This window comes from Eschrichtius robustus, chromosome 16, assembly GCF_028021215.1.
Source record: "Eschrichtius robustus isolate mEscRob2 chromosome 16, mEscRob2.pri, whole genome shotgun sequence".
Classification (NCBI taxonomy): Eukaryota; Metazoa; Chordata; class Mammalia; order Artiodactyla; family Eschrichtiidae; genus Eschrichtius; species Eschrichtius robustus.
This window is the reverse complement of record NC_090839.1, coordinates 24,190,726-24,207,930: the sequence shown is the minus strand read 5'-3', so window position 1 is coordinate 24,207,930 and position 17,205 is coordinate 24,190,726. Positions and strand designations below refer to the sequence as shown.

The 17,205-nt window shown below is 46.8% G+C and overlaps 1 protein-coding gene across 7 annotated transcripts in view; it reads left to right on the top strand.

The window, feature by feature from the left end:
- The window catches only part of CEP250 (centrosomal protein 250), a 50,053-nt gene that overhangs the window by 17,591 nt on the left and 15,257 nt on the right, over positions 1-17,205 (top strand). For 6 of the 7 annotated variants that reach the window (XM_068565440.1, XM_068565442.1, XM_068565441.1 and 3 more), the window contains 13 exons: positions 238-416; positions 723-905; positions 2,692-2,836; positions 3,688-3,834; positions 4,853-5,083; positions 5,930-6,123; positions 6,346-6,473; positions 6,659-6,828; positions 12,460-12,627; positions 13,033-13,167; positions 14,448-14,591; positions 15,221-15,354; positions 16,283-16,421. In XM_068565440.1, the coding sequence (XP_068421541.1) occupies positions 238-416; positions 723-905; positions 2,692-2,836; positions 3,688-3,834; positions 4,853-5,083; positions 5,930-6,123; positions 6,346-6,473; positions 6,659-6,828; positions 12,460-12,627; positions 13,033-13,167; positions 14,448-14,591; positions 15,221-15,354; positions 16,283-16,421 (2,097 nt within the window). Of the gene's footprint in view, positions 1-237; positions 417-722; positions 906-2,691; positions 2,837-3,499; positions 3,835-4,849; positions 5,084-5,929; positions 6,124-6,345; positions 6,474-6,658; positions 6,829-12,459; positions 12,628-13,032; positions 13,168-14,447; positions 14,592-15,220; positions 15,355-16,282; positions 16,422-17,205 lie in introns of those variants that run through there. The other variant, XM_068565444.1, reaches the window with a different exon arrangement.

Genomic DNA, 17,205 nt, shown 5'->3' with positions numbered 1-17,205 from the left:
CTTACCACCCCCCACCATTTTACATTTGAAGATGATGGACTCTGACACTCTGGGAGCCACAGAACCTAGTCATCTCTGATGCTCTGTCTCCTCGACTGGTCTCATCTCTTTTCTTAGCTTCCCTTTGTTGCACCAGCCCCCAACCCCCTTGCCCAGCCCTACCTTCAGGCTTATGACATCCCTCCTCTGCCCTGCGCTCTTGTTCACCACCTCACCTCTGCTACTCTCCCTCCGCAGGACCTAAGGCAGCAGCTGTCAGGCTGCCGGGAAGCTGTGAGCTCCTTGCAGCACCAGCATCATCAGTGGGAGGAAGAGGGCGAGGCCCTGAGACAGCGGCTTCAGCAGCTCACCGGGGAGCGGGACACCCTGGCAGGGCAGACTGTGGACCTGCAGGGGGAGGTGGACTCTCTCAGCAGGTGAGCGGGGGCTGTTCATCCCCCTCTTCCTCCCAGGCTCAGTCCCCGCCCAGCCCATGTGTTTGATTGGCTGACCCTGTTCTTCCCTAGACCCAGAGCTGCTCAGGGCTGCCTTGCTTTGTGTTCTGCTGGTTCCTGCTCACTCAGTTTTGGGTCTTTGTGATGATAAGAAAACAGTTTCCTGCTCAAAAGGGAAGATGAGATATTTAAAGGAAACATAAACCTCTCTCCTTTGACCCTGTACTGTCTGATTCCAGGAGGGCTTTTAGGTTCCAGGGTTTCTGCTCATGTCTGGTCTCCTTCCAGGGAGCGAGAGCTCCTGCAGAAGACCAGGGGGGAGCTGCAGCAGCAGCTGGAGGTGCTGGAGCAGGAGGCGTGGCGACTGCGGAGGACAAACATGGAGCTGCAGCTGCAGGGCGACTCTGCTCAGGGCGAGAAGGAGGAGCAGCAGGAGGAGCTGCACCTGGCCTTCCGGGAACGGCAGCGCCTGTGCGTGCTTGTGACAGCCCCTCCCCCCACCCCACGCCCTCCCCCCTTTTAGAAAGTGGAGTAAATCGAAGCCTGGTGTTCGGGGGGGTTCAGATTAGCTTACTGCTCCGTCCTTTGCAGAAGGATGAAAACAGAGAGTTCATCCAAGCATTGCTGAACACCCAGAAGGGCCGATGCCCCGTGGGGGGTACAGAAATAAATAAGACACAGGCTCTGATCTCAAGCAGTTTGCAGTGTAATGGGGAAGTCAGACAAGTAAACCGTGGCCAGATGAAGTCTGAGCTAAAAAAGAGCTTCAAGCTAGGTCCTCTGGGAGAATAGGAGTAACAGTTAATTATTGAAAGCTTCATGGAGGAGAGGGTAGCCGTTGAGCTGGGCCTTGACATATTTTGATTGGTAGAGAGTGGGACAAGGGCTAAAGGAACAGATTAGCAAAGAAAAGGAGTCAGGAACGTTCATGGCATGTTCAGAGGAGGCCGGGCTGGCCAAAGGGTAGGACTGATCCTGGGAAGTAATGGGAAATGAGCTGGTCAAGGAAGGGAATTCCAGAGTAAAGGGACCGAGCTTATTTGTAAATTCCCCGATACGATGTCATAGAAAAAGCAAGGACTTTAGAGCTGGGCAGAAGCTTGCTTTAAATTATGGCTCTGCCACTTGGACAGATTATTTGTAAAATGGGGCTGATAATATTTCCCTTGAAGGGTCTTCGGGGAGATTAAAGCAGTGTTTTGCAAAATGCCAGCACAGAGCCTGGCATATGGTAGGTCTTCAGTACCTGGTAGCAGGGGCTGTATCTTCTTTTTTTTTTTTTTTAATGAGCAGAGGTTTGTGTTTTTTTTTTTAATTAATTAATTTATTTTATTTTTGGCTGCATCATGTCTTAGTTGCAGCACGCGGGATCTTCATTGCAGTATGCGGGATCTTTTGTTGTGGCGCCCGGGCTTCTCTCTAGTTGTGGTGTGCGGGTTTTCTCCCTCCAGTTGTGGCGCACAGGCTCCAGAGCACGTGGGCTCTATAGTTTGTGGCACGCGGGCTCTCTAGTTGAGGCACGCAGGCTCAGTAGTTGTGGCGCGCGGGCTTAGTTGACCCACGGCATGTGGGATCTTAGTTCCCTGACCGGGGATCGAACCCGTGTCCCCTGCATTAGAAGGTGGATTCTTTACCACTGGACCACCAGGAAAGTCCCTGTGTCTTCTTCATCTTTGATGCATCCCCTCCTCACCGGTTCCCTAGCTCCTTCTGCCTAATAGGCACGAATAATGGAATCTTGAATGACTGCTCTAAGGATCATGACTTGCACAAGGAGTGGTCTCCCCTCTACTAAGGAAAAGGAGAGACAATCCACAAAGATAGTTTTATGTTTTTAAATTTAATTTGTGTGACTCGATAATACACTTATTAATATTTACATGATTCAGAAGTCAAAACTATTTTAAAAGGTATGCAAAGAGAAAGTACTACTTCCCTCTGCTTCATTCATCCCATATTCCTTCCTCCTGTTTGTAACCATTTAAATTAATTTCTTATTAATATGTCTAGTGCTGCTTTAAGCAATATATGCATATATCCTTATTTCCCCCAATTTCTTGCATAAAAGATAGTGCGCCACATATACTGTTCTGCGCCTTGCTTTTTTCATGTTATGTGTCTTGGAGACCTCTCCTTACCAGTTTTTAGAGACCGCCTTCATTCTTTTGCATTGCAAAAGCAATTACATTCCAGTTATCTTTTGGGGTGTGGCCACTCGCTGAGATTTCCTCTAGCCCCCTTCTGTTTCCCATCTTAGTCAGGAGACGCTGGCAGGCCTGGAAGCCAAACAGTCAGAGTCACTCAGTGAACTGATCACCCTTCGGGAAGCCCTGGAGTCCAGTCGCCTGGAAGGGGAGTTGCTGAGACAAGAGCAGACAGAAGTGACCGCCGCACTGGCGAGGGTGCGTGGGCCTCCCCCTCGCTGGCTGGGTGGGGCGGGCGGCTTGGAAAGTTGTGTCTCCAGGAAAAAGGCACGCAGCCTGCCTCCTCCTTCATCCTGCAAGCCATGGCCCTTCCTGTTTCTTGCCTCAATGCCTAGTTTCTGCTTTTGGGTTCTGTCCCTCCAAACAGACTCTCTGTACTGGAATTAGAATGGTTTTCTAAAGTGTAAATCTGGTCATGTCAGTCTCCTTCCTAAAACCATTCATTGGCTTCCCAGCTCCTTGGTACCACATTCAAAGCCCTCTGCCACCTGCCCCGAACTGTTTCTAGCCTCCTCTTCACTCCAGATCCCTGTCCTAACGTCTCATATACCTTCATTCCTGCCACATAGCACTAATTGCATTCTCAGTTTTACCCGTTCTTTTGTGATTTTAATACTTTGTATGTACTTTTCCCTTTGCCTGGACTGCTTCTTTCCTCCCCTTTTAACCGCAAACTGTTCCTCATCTCTCAATACCCAACTTAACTGTCGACTCTTCTACCAAGCATTTTTGATTCTCTCAAATTGAATTAATGCTTTCTTTGAGTTCCCAGAGCACTTGGTGCTTACATTGGCTATGGTGTCATCACAGTTGTAGTTGTTTATACATCCTGATGTCTGTGCCTCTGTAATGTGAGTTCCTCTCTTACTCTTCAACGAATGAATGGGTAAGTGAATGAATAAATGAAGGGAAAAGTTGTTCAGGATGTAAGGGAAGGAATGAAGTGTTAACTGCTCTCTGTACAAGGAAAGCAGCAGATGTTGGGGATATGAGCTGTTCACTGTTGCAGGAAAACTGGAAAATGAAACTCTTTAACTCTCTGCTTTTAGGCAGAACAGTCTATTGTGGAGCTGTCGAGTTCTGAGAACAGCCTGAAGGCTGAGGTAGCTGATCTTCGGGCTGCAGCTGTCAAACTCAGTGCCTTAAATGAGGCTTTGGCCTTAGATAAAGTTGGGCTGAACCAGCAGCTTCTCCAGGTGAGCAAAGATTTCTCTGATCCACAGGGTAGGGCTGGGCCCCGACCGAGGGCAAGGGAGAGACAGACAAAGCTGATGCCTGTAACAAGGAACAGTTCTTAAATGGATCAGCACAAGACAGATCAGCTCCCAAAAGTAGTCCTGGAATGAGCAAAAGGAACATTTATAGTGCAAAGGAAAGCAAAGATGACAAGGCCCGGGCTCAGCCATTAAAAATAGACGCCTCCAGGCTTCCCTGGTGGCGCAGTGGTTGAGAATCTGCCTGCCAATGCAGGGGACACGGGTTCGAGCCCTGGTCTGGGAAGATCCCACATGCCGCGGAGCGACTAGGCCCGTGAGCCACAATTGCTGAGCCTGCGCGTCTGGAGCCTGTGCTCCGCAGCAAGAGAGGCCGCGACAGTGAGAGGCCCGCGCACCGCGATGAAGAGTGGCCCCCACTTGCCGCAACTAGAGAAAGCCCTCGCACAGAAACGAAGACCCAACACAGCCATAAATAAATAAATAAATTAATTAATTAATTAATTAAATTAAAAAAAAATAGACGCCTCCCACATCTACAGCAGAACTACCTTTGGGCTTTAGGGTAAAATCATCAGGGCTAGGCCCATGTCCTGTGGAAGGAAGACTGGGTTTTAATCCTGTTGTATGAGATAACAGCAATCACAGAAAAGGATCTGTTGAAGAGCCCAAGTCTCAGAATTTTCTCTAGAGGTTACAAATTTAACACATCTCTTCACTACCCCATTCCCTTGAGCCCCAGAAATGTTGTATGTTCCCTTATTCTGAACTCTTTAAGAGCAGGATTTTGCCTTTTTTCTCTCTGTCCCCAGCATCAACCCATCTAGTACCCGGAGTAAAGACCCCAGACCAAATGTGTGCATAGTTCTCCTCTCTCGTAAGCACTCCTGTGTTCATCTGTGGAGAACAGATTCATATCTCACTTGGATTTCTGTCTCAGCACTTCATCTCTAAACCGTAACCCTTTGTCTTTGATGTCCTTCCCTTTTTTGGCCAGTAGTTAGAACAGGAGAACCAGTCTGTGTGCGGCAGGATGGAAGCAGCAGAGCAGGCAAGAAACACTTTGCAGGTGGGCCTGACAGAGGCCGAGAGGAACAGGGAAGCCCTGTGGGAAAAGAACACCCACCTGGAGGCTCAGCTGCAGAAAGCGGAGGAGACCAGGGCTGAGCTGCAGGCAGATCTCAGGGAAATGCAAGACGAGAAGGAAGAAATTCAAGAGAAGCTAAGCGAGGTGAGAAGATAAAACTGCTACCGTCCCATTAAGGATGCTCACTGTACATGCTCATTGTACTTACATGCTCACTGTAAAAAATGAAAACACTACAGAAATGATTCAGGAATGGAAAATCTCACTTCCTAGAAATGACCAGTGTTACTGGTTTAGAGTATGTCTTCCAGTTTTTTTTAAAGAATTCCTAGAGGAATCCTTCACTGATTCTCCATTGCTTCACATCCATCAGTTTGAATTAGATGCCTCTCCTGTGTTTTCTGATAATACATCGTGTTTATTCAACCACCACACCCTTCATACTATATTATAATTATCTGTTTTTATGTGTCTCCACCATTAGACCAAAAGCTCCTTGAAGGCCAGACTATGTCTTACTTGTTTTTATAACTCCAGCTTTTAGTCCAGTGTGTAACACATAGCAAGGGGCTCAGTGAGTTGTTTCTGAACCAGTGCCCCAACTCAAAGGTCATCTTTCTTCTCTACCAAGCTTCTCGTTGCCCTAGTAATTATACATAATCTCCCTTCTCAGAGCCTTTTTCTCAGCACTGATCACTTTCTTCCTGGTATTATGTGTGTGTCTTACCTCTCCTTAAGACTAAAAGCTCCTTAGAGGTAGATCTCTTGCAGCCGTAGCACAGGGTATTGCTCAAAGGAGAGCATGTTTCCTGGGCTGGGGACTCTGTGGGTTGATCAGGGGAATAGATAAATGGTACTTGGTGTGAGTGGGCAGTGCTCAAGGCTCACAGAGCTGGGTCCAGAATCTGAGGAGCCCATGGCCCTCATCTGGTGATAGCAGCCCTGGGGGGATCCTGCCTCGCTCTTTGTCCCATCAGTTCTTCCCCTCAGGCACATCACCAGCAGGAGGCAGCCTTAGCTCAGGTGGAGCAGCTGCATCAGGAGGCAAAGCGACAGGAAGAGGCGCTTGCCCGGGAAGTCCAGGAGAAGGAGGCTCTAGCGCGGGAAAAGGCGGCTCTCGAGGTGCGGCTGCAGGCTGTGGAGCGGGACCGGCAGGACCTCTCTGAACAACTGCTGGGGCTCAGGTAGGGTCCAGACCTGGTTCTGCCAAGGGCAGAGAGAGCTTTGCAAGGCAAGGGGGAGCCAACCTAAGTTCCTTGCCCAAAGTATATGGGGCCTAAATGAGTTATGAATTTGTAATTGCCCCCCCGCCCCCAAATTCTCTCGGTGACCAGTAGTTAGAACCCAGTTCCTCTTAAGGAAGGGGCTTGATGGGTAAGAACTCTCCCGATTCCTGAACCTGACAGCTCAGCCAAGGAGCTACTGGAGAGCAGTCTGTTTGAGGCCCAGCAACAAAATTCTCTGATAGAGGTCACCAAGGGGCAGCTGGAGGTCCAGATCCAAACCGTCACTCAAGCCAAGGAAGTAATCCAAGGTGAGAACCCAACTGGGATGGGCACACTTCATTCCACAGGGATGTTGAAAGCTAGGAAGACAGTGGGAAGCTATTAGAGCCAGGCCCAGGGCCTCTGAGATGGGAGTTCCTCATGAGGTCTGGGGAGAGGGGTGAAAGATGGAGGGCAGAGGCTCAGAGACAAGACCCTGTCCCTGGCATCTTAGGGGAAGTGAGGTGCCTGCAGCTGGAACTGGACACTGAACGGAGCCGGGCAGAGCAGGCACGGGATGCGGCAGCCAGACAGCTGGCCCAGGCTGAGCAAGAGGAGCAGGCTGCCCTGCAGCAGCTGAAGTCAGCCCATGAGGAGGAGGTGAACCGGCTCCAGGAGGAATGGGTAGGTGGTAGCTGCGGCTGGGGGATGGGAGGGACAGACAGCAGCAGACATTCCTGCTTATAAAAGTGAAATCTGAACAGGACTAGCCTGGTTGGTCACCATAGTGCAAAATGCAGCTTCTAGCTAGTAAATGAGTTAATATATGGAAAACACTAATAATAGTTCCTGGTATACAGTAAGCTCTATGTTTGTGTTAGGTGTTATTGTTGTTGTTGTTTCTGTATGTATAGAGACTTAAGAGTGGATCCTGGGATTTAGGATTGATAAACTGGCCCCAGGGTGTAAAGGGAGCAGAGGAATGCCTTGGACCTATTATTGCCCAATTCAGAACTGTGTTTCTTTTGTCTTTTAATTATTTAATTTAGTCCATTTGCTTTTATTGTGATTATAGGCATATTTGGATTTATTTCCACCATCTTATGCTATTTGTCTTGCCTTTTTACACCTTTTGGGGAGGGGAATTCACCTTTCTTAACTTCTTTTAGAGGGTTATATCGGATTATTAAATTGTATTCTTTTCTCACCTCTTTTCTTCTCTCTACTACTTTGGATGATACATACTCTATTTTTTATTCTTTTAGTTCTTTAATATTTTAAAATACATACTTATTAAAATCTCAAGTTAATCAGTATATTTACCCTTTCCCTGAATGACACAAGGACCAGAGAACATTTTACCTGCATTCACTCCTCCCAACCTATCAACTGTATTGGTCATTGTGTTTAGTTATTACTAGTTGTTAACTCCATACATTATGTTTTGATTATTTTATACAGTCAATAATTGTTTAGATACACTGAAAATTTTATGAGGTTTTTTTTGCTCACCATTTCTCCTTGCGTGTCAGGCTTTCTATTTGTTTTCCTTGAAGTGGAATTTCCTTTGGTGAGGGTATGTTGATAGTTAATTGTCTGAAAATGTCTATTTTACTTTTATTCTTTTTTATAGCTTTTTCCTTTTTTTAATTTTATTTTTTTATTGAAATATAGTTGATTTACAATGTTGTGTTAGTTTCAGGTGTACAGCAAAGTGATTCAGTTATACATATATATTATGTCTATTGTTTTTGAAGATTCTTTTCCCTTATAGGTTGTTACAAACTATTGAGTATAGTTCCCTGTGCTATATAATAGGTCTTTGTTTGTTATCTATTTTATATATAGTAGGTGTATATGTTAATCCCAAACTCCTAATTTATCCCTCCCACTTTTATTCTTGAAAGATAGTTTCACTGGGTATAAAATTCAGGTATAAATTCTAAGGTAACAGTTATTTCCTGTCAGCACACTGATTATTCCATTGTTGGTATTGAGAAGCCTCTAATTAGTTGTATGTTAGAACTTGGTGTAACCTTCAGGTATCTTAACTTTCTCTCTTACATTTTCCATGTGTACTTTTTCTACACTGTATTCTGGGTGATGTTTTTTCAGATCCCTCTTCTATTCACTAATTTCCCTTTTCAACTGTGTCTAATCTGCTTTATAGTCTGTTCACCAAGTTTTAAATTTTATTTATTAAATATTTTATTTCTCAACATTCTGTTTGGTTATTTTTTCAAATCTTCTTGGTCATTTTTTAGTGTCTTTTCCCTAATTTATAGTTGGCAGTCCCCTCTTTTATTCTTTAAACACGTGAAACATACTTTTATGCTGTCTAATAATTCCAACACCTAAAATCTTTTTGGATCTCTGTTATACATTGTTTCCCTTGGCTCTCACTGATGACCTTGGTCCCTGTGTGTTTTGTGATTCCTAACTCTGAACTCATGTTCTCTGGAAATTTTTCTGTGGGAATCCTTTTAGGCCTGAGGCAAAGGAGATTTTCCTCAGATATTTGCTTTTGCTTCTCTGAGGAAGCTGAAGGACTAGCATCCCAGGACCACCTTAAAGTACAGTTTCTGTTTAAAATTTTTGGGCCACATTCAGGCCCTGAACCCGCATGAAGACCAGCTTATGGTTATGAATTCTCAAGTGATATATATATATACATATATAACCCTTTGTGAAGGTTAAAACAAATTTTCTTGCTATTCCCTTCTGTACAGTGTTTTGTTTTCTCTCTCCCCCACTTTTTCTCTCTCCCTTTTTCTTCCCCTTTTCTCCCTCTCTCAGGTTTATCCATTTACTGAGGACTGTAGCCCAGGGATGGGTGGGTGTTTTTCTGAAGAGCCACACTGGGCCTTGCAGACCATACAGTCTCTGTCACACTCACTCTTCTCTGCCCCTCTAGTGCAAAAGCAGCTGTAAATGACATGTATGTAAATGAGCATGGCTGTGTTCCAATAAAACTTTATGTATGGACACTGAAACTGAATTTCCTATAATTTTCACATGTTACAAAGTCTTATTCTTCTTTTGACTTCTTATCAACCATTAAAAACATAAAAACCACTCTTAGATCACGGGGCCAGGTTTGGCCCACATACCATAGTTTCCTGACCCCAGATAGCCCTTTGGAGGTCCAGCCTTATGTGGGAATCGCCTGTCAGGCTCCCCACCCTTTGTTTTCTGTTTTCTTTACCCACATAGCCAGAAAATGAATTTCAAGGTTATTAGGTATAGTAAATACCTCCAGTGGAAAGCCTGTTCTGTGCTCATTTACCTCTTTAAGTCACAAGTCTTGCTTTGATTTTGGCTCCAATGAAATTTTCATTATTTTTCTGCTGGCTCAGTGATACATTAAAATATATACTTAATAGTTAAATTGGCATTTTTTTTTTGTTTGTTAGTCTGTTTTGCCCTTTTACAGGTGGAGGGTTCAGAGAGCTTGTTTGTCAGATTTCTGGAAATGGAAGTTGACTTGTGCCTTGTGTGTATTTGTGATTTGATGGTTATAACAAGGCAGACTTGTTGGCAAGATGGTAGCCAGAAGTTTGCCTCTTTTTAGAATTATGTGCCTAGATTATAGTAGGTACTTCAAAATATTTATTGAATGACCAGTGTCCAGAGGCAGTTCAGTTTCCCAGCAAGAATCAGGCATACCACCCACCAAAAACCCTACAAGTAAAAGAAGCTATAAAACTTCTGAATGATGTGTTACCACCTGATGTAGACTTGGTATCCGTGGAAGGACTAACCATCTCATGGCCACACCTGACTCATGGAAAAGTCTCTCCATCTTTTCTTTTCTTCTCAGTCAGATAATCCCTCTGACTTCTGATTGTCTGACTTTATGATCTCCCTACTGTTTGAAAGGGTTGAAAGCCCTCATAACTCTTGAGACTCTGTTAGTTTTTTGTTTTTTGGCCACGCCACACAGCATGCAGGATCCTAGTTCCCTGACCAGGGATTGAACCCAGGCCCTTGGTGGAGTCCTAACCACTGGACCGCCAGGGAATTCCCAGAGAGTCTGTTAGTTTTAACAGTGCCTGCCTTGTCCTGGAATCCTACCAATTAGAAAAACTCTTAGGGGTTATATTCTCCATTCTTCCATCTAGTGTCTGAATCCCCTTTAATAGCAGTGATAGTGGATACTTACTTACTGAGCACTTTCCCATGCCAGGTACCATGCTGAATGCTAGTCACGTTATTTCAGATAGCCTACACAACCACCTAGTGAGGAAACTGAGACTTAGAGAAGTCACTCAGGGTTACCTGGCTGAGAAGTGGTAGAGCAGGGATTAACCATTTCTTAGCATTTTTGCTATGTCCACTTCTACAATATCCCTTCCAAGGGTTGCTTAGCTTCTGTTGTATTCCATCCATTGGAATGCCCATTTATTTTTAGATAGATCTAGTTATCAGAAAATTATTCCTTAAGTTGAGCCAAAATCTATTACCTGAAACAAATCAGCCTTAGACTTGCTTGAAACACCTCACCAACATGGTTGCTTTCCTCTAGACATGATACACGTCACTCATGTACCAGTGTGCAGAGTATTCTGATCCACAAACTAGGCAGCAACGCTTGACTGTTACTTCCTGGACATCACAGAATTAGCTCTTCTGGTAGCCATAACACACTTCTAACTCATATTGAGCAAATGGGTCAGTTTTGTTTTGTTTTTTTTAACACTTAACTACTATTAAATTCATCTTTCCCATATTCTTACAGTTGGCTTTTTGAACCAGAGTGTATGATTTGATATTCATAGCTGGTCTATAACTGTGGTATTATAGATGACTGTTCTTAAGCATCTTAATAGTCCAGTAGCTGAAATGTGATTCATTCAAACAATGCTGAGTTCTTACTGTCTGCCAGGCACGATGCTGGGCGTTGAGGATACAGCAGAGAGCAAAGTAGACATGGTTCTCCTGATGGAGCTTCAAGTCTTGGGGGAAGATAGGTATTAAATAAATTAATACATAAATGAGTAACTGATGATGGAAGTTCTATGAAGAAAAAGAACTGGGTGATAGAAGAAGAAGAACAAAGGGGGACCATTTTGAGCGTATGGTCTGGGAAGGCATCTATGAGGAAGTGTCATTTAAGCCATGAGTGACGGTGGGGTGGGAAGAGCAGTCCAAGTAGAAGGAAAGCATGAGTCAAGGCCTTAAGGAATGGAGGTGTGTGGTGTCCTCCAGGACCTGAAAGGAGGCCAGTGCGGCCAGAGTGTAGCGAGTGAGGGGAGAGTGCACAAGACGATGTTGGAAAGGGGTGAAACACTAGAGGCCTTCCCGCTAAATGTGGATAACTACAGACTTACAAACATTTTAAAGGAAAGGTGATGAAGATGATGATAGCTATTGTCTACTGAATGCTTTCTGGGTGCTCAGCAGCACTTAAAGCTCTTTACACGACTTCACTCGTGAGAACAACCCTAGGAGGACCCTGTTGTTATCCTCATTTTTAAAAAAATTTTTTTTTAATTTTATTATTATTTTTTACACATGATTTATTTCTTTATTTAGGCCACACCATGCAGTTTGCGGGATCTTAGTTCTCGGACCAGGGACCAAACCTGTGCCCTCAGCAGTGAAAACGCAGAGTTCTAACCACTGGATCGCCAGGGAATTCCCTGTCCCCGTTTTTATAGATGAGGAAACTGAGGCACAGAGATGCGATAGAAATGAACTGAGGTCACACTAGTAGTACTGGGGTAAAGACTGTAACCTAGGCAGCCTGGCTCCAGTGCCCTTCACCACCACCCTGAGATCCTAATAGAGGGGCTGGATTCGTCTAGGAGATCAGGGAAGGTGTCGGTCACTGATGGACCTCTGGGAGGACCGGGATGCCCCATCCTAACGCTCTTGTATCGTATAGGAGACAGGCTCGGCCTGGCTTTCTGGGAGGCTAACCCTGTCACCCTGAGCAGGGGAGGGGGGACAGCAGAGAGCAAGTCCGCCACCTCAGTTCGCTGTTACAACCACCAACCATGATGTGCTTGCTTTAAAATAACAGATATTTGTAGCTTATATGAGGGACAGTTGCACTTTAGAAAACACTTTTCCATGTATTATATCATTTGATTTTTTTTTTGTAATAAATCTCATTTGATCCTCATAAAATTTGGCGAGATGGGCAAGGCAGGATGATTAGCCTCACCTCGCAGATGAGGAAGCAGGCTTGTCACGTGAGGCACCGAGGTCACACAGCTGGTGAGCAGTAGGCTTCTTGCCCTAACCCGGTTCTCCTTCTGCCTCCTCTCCTCACCCCCTCGGCTCTTAACGGTGCTTCCTTCGTACGACCAGGAGAGAGAGCGCTCCTGGCACCAGCAGGAACTGGACAAGGCTCTGGAGAGCCTGGAGAGGGAGAAAATGGAGCTGGAAACGAGGCTGAGGGAACAGCAGGCAGAAACGGAGGCCATGCGGACACAGAGGGCAGAAGAACAGGCCGAGGCCGAGAGCGCCCTGTGCCAGGTGGGCAGCTGGGAGGCTGGGCTGCACGTCCACCCTGTGATCCCCCTACCTTGGACCACTTCCTTTCCCACTCCCGAGGGTGGTGCTGCAGGGGCTTCCAGAAGAGGATGTAGCTTCCCGCTCTGCTCCCCATGAGCAGGTGATCGGTACCGTTAGCTGCACGGCCGGCGGTATGTCCTACTTCCTGAGGGAGGGCTGTCGTTTACCACATCCTGTCAGCTTGCAAACTAGCAGCAATCTCCGTACTTCCTGGCTCTCAGTCAGTGGGTCCAGACCTTCTTTCGCCCTCAGCGCCCACCCCATTTGCTAGAAGAGCCCTAGAGCAGCTGGCGTGTGCTTGTGGCCTAGTGGGTGAGCATGGTGACCCCTAACCCAACAAGCCCTCGCCCTCCTGCCCCTCCACAGATGCAGCTTGAAACAGAGAAGGAGAGGGTGTCCCTCCTGGAGACACTGCTGCAGACCCAGAAGGAGCTGGCAGATGCCAGCCAACAACTGGAGCGGCTGAGGCAGGACATGAAGGTTCAGAAGTTAAAGGAGCAGGTATGGAGGGTGGTTCTGGGCAAGGAAGAAGAGGCAGCATTGATTTATTCATTCACATTGACCTGCTCTTTGGCACTTCTTTGCACCGGGTCCTGGCTAGGTGCTGACATTTGACCCACAGAAAGGTGTGGCACAATGGTGAACATGACAGTCATGGAGTTCTAGTGGCAAAGCAGACACAAAATAAGTGAGATAATTACAGGTTGTGATAAGGGCTGTAAAGGAAATAAATAAGATGATGTAATTGAGAGTGATTCAAAGGAGGCCTCTTTGGACAAGGTGGTCATGGAGGGCCTCACTGAGAAAATGACATTTGAGCTGAGCCATTAAGGTGGAAGAGCCAGACCCATAGAACAATAAGGATGAACCTTGAAAGCATTATGCTAAGTGAAAGAAGCCAGTTACAAGAAGCCACACAGTGTATGATTCCACTTGTAGGAAATATCCAAAACAGGCAAATCTACACAGACAGAAAGTAGATGAGTAGTTGGGAGTGAGGATGGGGGATGGGAAGGGTACAGGATTTCTTTATGGAGGTGATGAAAATGGTAAAAAATGATCATGGTGACAGTTGCACAACTCTGTGAATATACTAAAACCATTGAATTGTATGCTTTAAATGAGTAAATTGTAGGGTATGTGAACTGAATCTCAATAAAATCATTAAAAGGAAAAGAAAAGAAGCCAGCCACTTGAAGAACAGTTTAGGCAGAGGAAATAGCTATCATAAGGGCCTGGGACAGGCAGAAAGGGCCTGGGACAGTTCAGGACAGACAGGAGGCAGCATGATAAGCTTGGGGGCAGGAGCCCTTTGTCAGCCGTGGTAGGACCTTGGACTTTGTTCTAAGGGCAGTGGGAACATGTTGGATGGTATTTAAAAAGCAGAGTGGGACATGACTTATTACATATATATTTAAAAAATACTTCAGCTGCTGAGGGGAGAATTTTGTGTGTGTTTGTGTTTGCCTGCTTGCATGTGGGCATGGTGGCATGAAGTGGAAGTAGGGACACCCAGCAGGAGGCTGCTGCAGTGGTCTGGGTAAGGGACCCTGGCCGAGAAAGCCTGGGTGAGCAGTGCACTTGGGAAGGGAGGAGAGGGAATAGGAGGTGAGGACTTGAGGTGACAGGGTATCATGGAAAAAATGTGGATAGCTGGGCCCTGCCTCAGCTTTTGGCAACACAAGCAAAAAACCAGTATTTATACAACACGGATTTCTGTAACATGGATTTCAAGACCCAGGAAGCTTCCTTCTACTCCCTGCTGTCTTCTCCCTTTGCAGGAGACCACTGGGATGCTGCAGACCCAGCTCCAGGAGGCTCAGCGGGAGCTGGAGCAGGCAGCCCAGCAGCACAGAGACAGCCTTGCTGCCCTCCAGGAAGAGGGCGGCACCCTGCTGCAGGATAAGATAGACCTGCAGAAGCAGGTCCCTGCTCCTCTCTCCCAGCCCAGCACCCTTCCCCAGCACAGCCAGGCTCTCCCACTCCCCATGGCAGGACGGGGGAACCTTGGCTGCCTGCGCCTGGGAGGGGGAGGGAAGCCCCAGTACTGAGTGGAAAAGTGAAGGGTGCTCAGAGCTGCACATGTGCCTCCCAGATCCCTGGGGTAGTTAGTAACCTCTCTCAGTGGGGACCACAGACCTCATATTTTCTTGGCAGCCCCACAGACCCAGCCTCCCCATAGATCCAGTATTTTTATACCAGATTGCTTTTCCTTCTCAAAATCCTATATCAGATGATGTTCGGATTGTTTATTTAAAAAAAATACAGTCACTTGCTCATCACTTGGCCTTTGGACAGAGTTACATTCAGCCAAGGTTTTTGTTTGTGCCTGCCTCTATACAGCATATGTGAGGCTGGGGAGACAGGGGACTAGGCTGAATGGTACTGGCAGAGGGAGGTGGTTAAGAACAGCATGTAAGGGTTGGCAGAACCTCCAGAGCTTTGAAAATGGGCTGGTAACTCTGGTAAACCTTGAAGGACCCTAAAGCCCTAGGTGAGACGCATCCTCCCACCAACCTTCCTGCCCTTGGTCCTCATGCCCTTGACTTTCCAGGTGGAGGACTTGAAGTCTCAGCTGGTTTCCAAGGAAGACTCCCAGAGGCTGGTGGACCAGGAGGTTCAGGAGAAGCTGAGAGAGGCTCAAGAGTGTAGCCGAATTCAGAAGGAGCTGGAGAGAGAGAAAGCCAGGTAGGCTAGACAGGCCATGGAGTTGGCTTTTGCCTGTCTGGATCCAGGGGTCACTGTGAGGTTGACAGTTTGCTCAGGTCACCTAACCTCTCACATCTCCAGCTCTGGGTTGTACAGGTAGCTGTGTGGAGAGGGCATGGTCCTTGTCTCCAAAGTTCATGCTTCATTCATTTAGCAGATATTTAGAGAACACGTAGCACGCACCAGACACTATGCCAGGGGTTGGGTATATATTAAGACAGTAGAGTCTCTGCCTCAGTAGAATTTATAGTTTTGTGGGGAAGACGTTAATCAAATAACCCCCAAAGGAAAGTATTGCAGATTATGTTACCTGGAGTCTGAGGAGGGAGAAATCCTTTTGTTGATGAAACTAGAGGCAGGAAGACAAGGTAGGAGACTGGTACAATTGTCCAGATTAAGAGAACCAAAGCTGAACCGAGGTAGGGTCGGAGGGAAGGGGAGGAGGGAAGGGGTTTAAGGGGTGTTAGGGGAGTTGGAATCAGTTATTTGTAGTCTTAGAGTGGACTCAGGTGGGATGAGGGGAGGATGCTGTGATGTGGTCAAGACTTCTCAGGGTGAATGGAGGTGCCATTCAGTGAGCTGGGGAACATAGTAGGGGTGACTGGTGTGAGGGGAGGTGCAGAGGGGATGGGAAGAATTGGACATGTTGAATTTGAGGTATTGTATAGATATTTCTGGAATTTGCCAGAGAAGAATAAACTGTGAAGTTGAAATGAAATATTATATGCATGAAGGACCTAGGAGCACTTAGTAGGTACTCAGTATATGGAGGCTTTTATTGTTATACTGGAATCATTATCATCACTGTTTCTATTAATTATTAATGCTGTGTTAGAGCAGTCAGATGAGAAGGTAGTTCTTCATTCCCTGAGAGAATGGCTCAGCCCTCTGAACCCTCTCTTTTTAGCCTGACTCTGTCGCTGGCGGAAAAGGAACAGAGACTCCTTGTTTTACAAGAGGCTGACTCTGTTCGACAGCAAGAGCTGAGCTCCTTGCGCCAGGACATGCAGGAGGCCCAGGCAGGGCAGAAAGAGCTCAGCGCCCAGGTATTTTCCACCCCACTAAGAGCCCTCTTCCTTGGTAGAAACCTGCTTGTGGAGTCGGCAGGTGATTGCTCAGTCACGCTGGGACCTCAGCAGCCCCAGCAGGAGGGGGAAGCCAGGACCGGGCTGGGTGGGGCTTGGGAACCTGACCCAGAGTTGAGAACGGACCCTGTGGGGAACCTGATGGCCCAGAACACAGTGCCCAGAGGGGCAGAGCTCACGCAGGCCTGGTTCAAGCCCAGCCACTGCCAAGTGTGCCTGGCCTGCCTGGCAAGACACAGCAGGGGGAACAAGTATTACTCCAGATCGGGTCAGTGGCAGCCTCTTGCTTCCAGGGACTCGGTCTGCTCACAGCAGGACCCCAGACCTTGTGCACAGAGGAAAGATGGAACCGGGAGGAGAATAATGAGGGAGTAAGAGCTAGACGTAGACTGCGGCAGATGAGGACCCAGGTCTGCTTGTTAGACGGTCCTGGGTGTGATTCCCAGCTCTACAGCTTCCTGGTTGTGTGAACATCACTTTATTCAACCATAAAACAAGGATGATAATTCTTAATCATTATAGGAATATATAAAGTGTCAGGAACACAGTAAGCATTCAATAAATGGTAGCCATTATTATTGTGACTGGTCTTTTTAGGCTCAGTGTCAGCGTTTCAGGCAGATTTCTAATCATGGCAGGGAGCTGGCATAGTTGCCAGGGGGACCAGGGCCAAAGCCCATTTGCATAGGCCAGGCCCATGTGTCAGGAGTCTGTAGGTGGGCATGTAGGTCAGACCTAGGGTTAC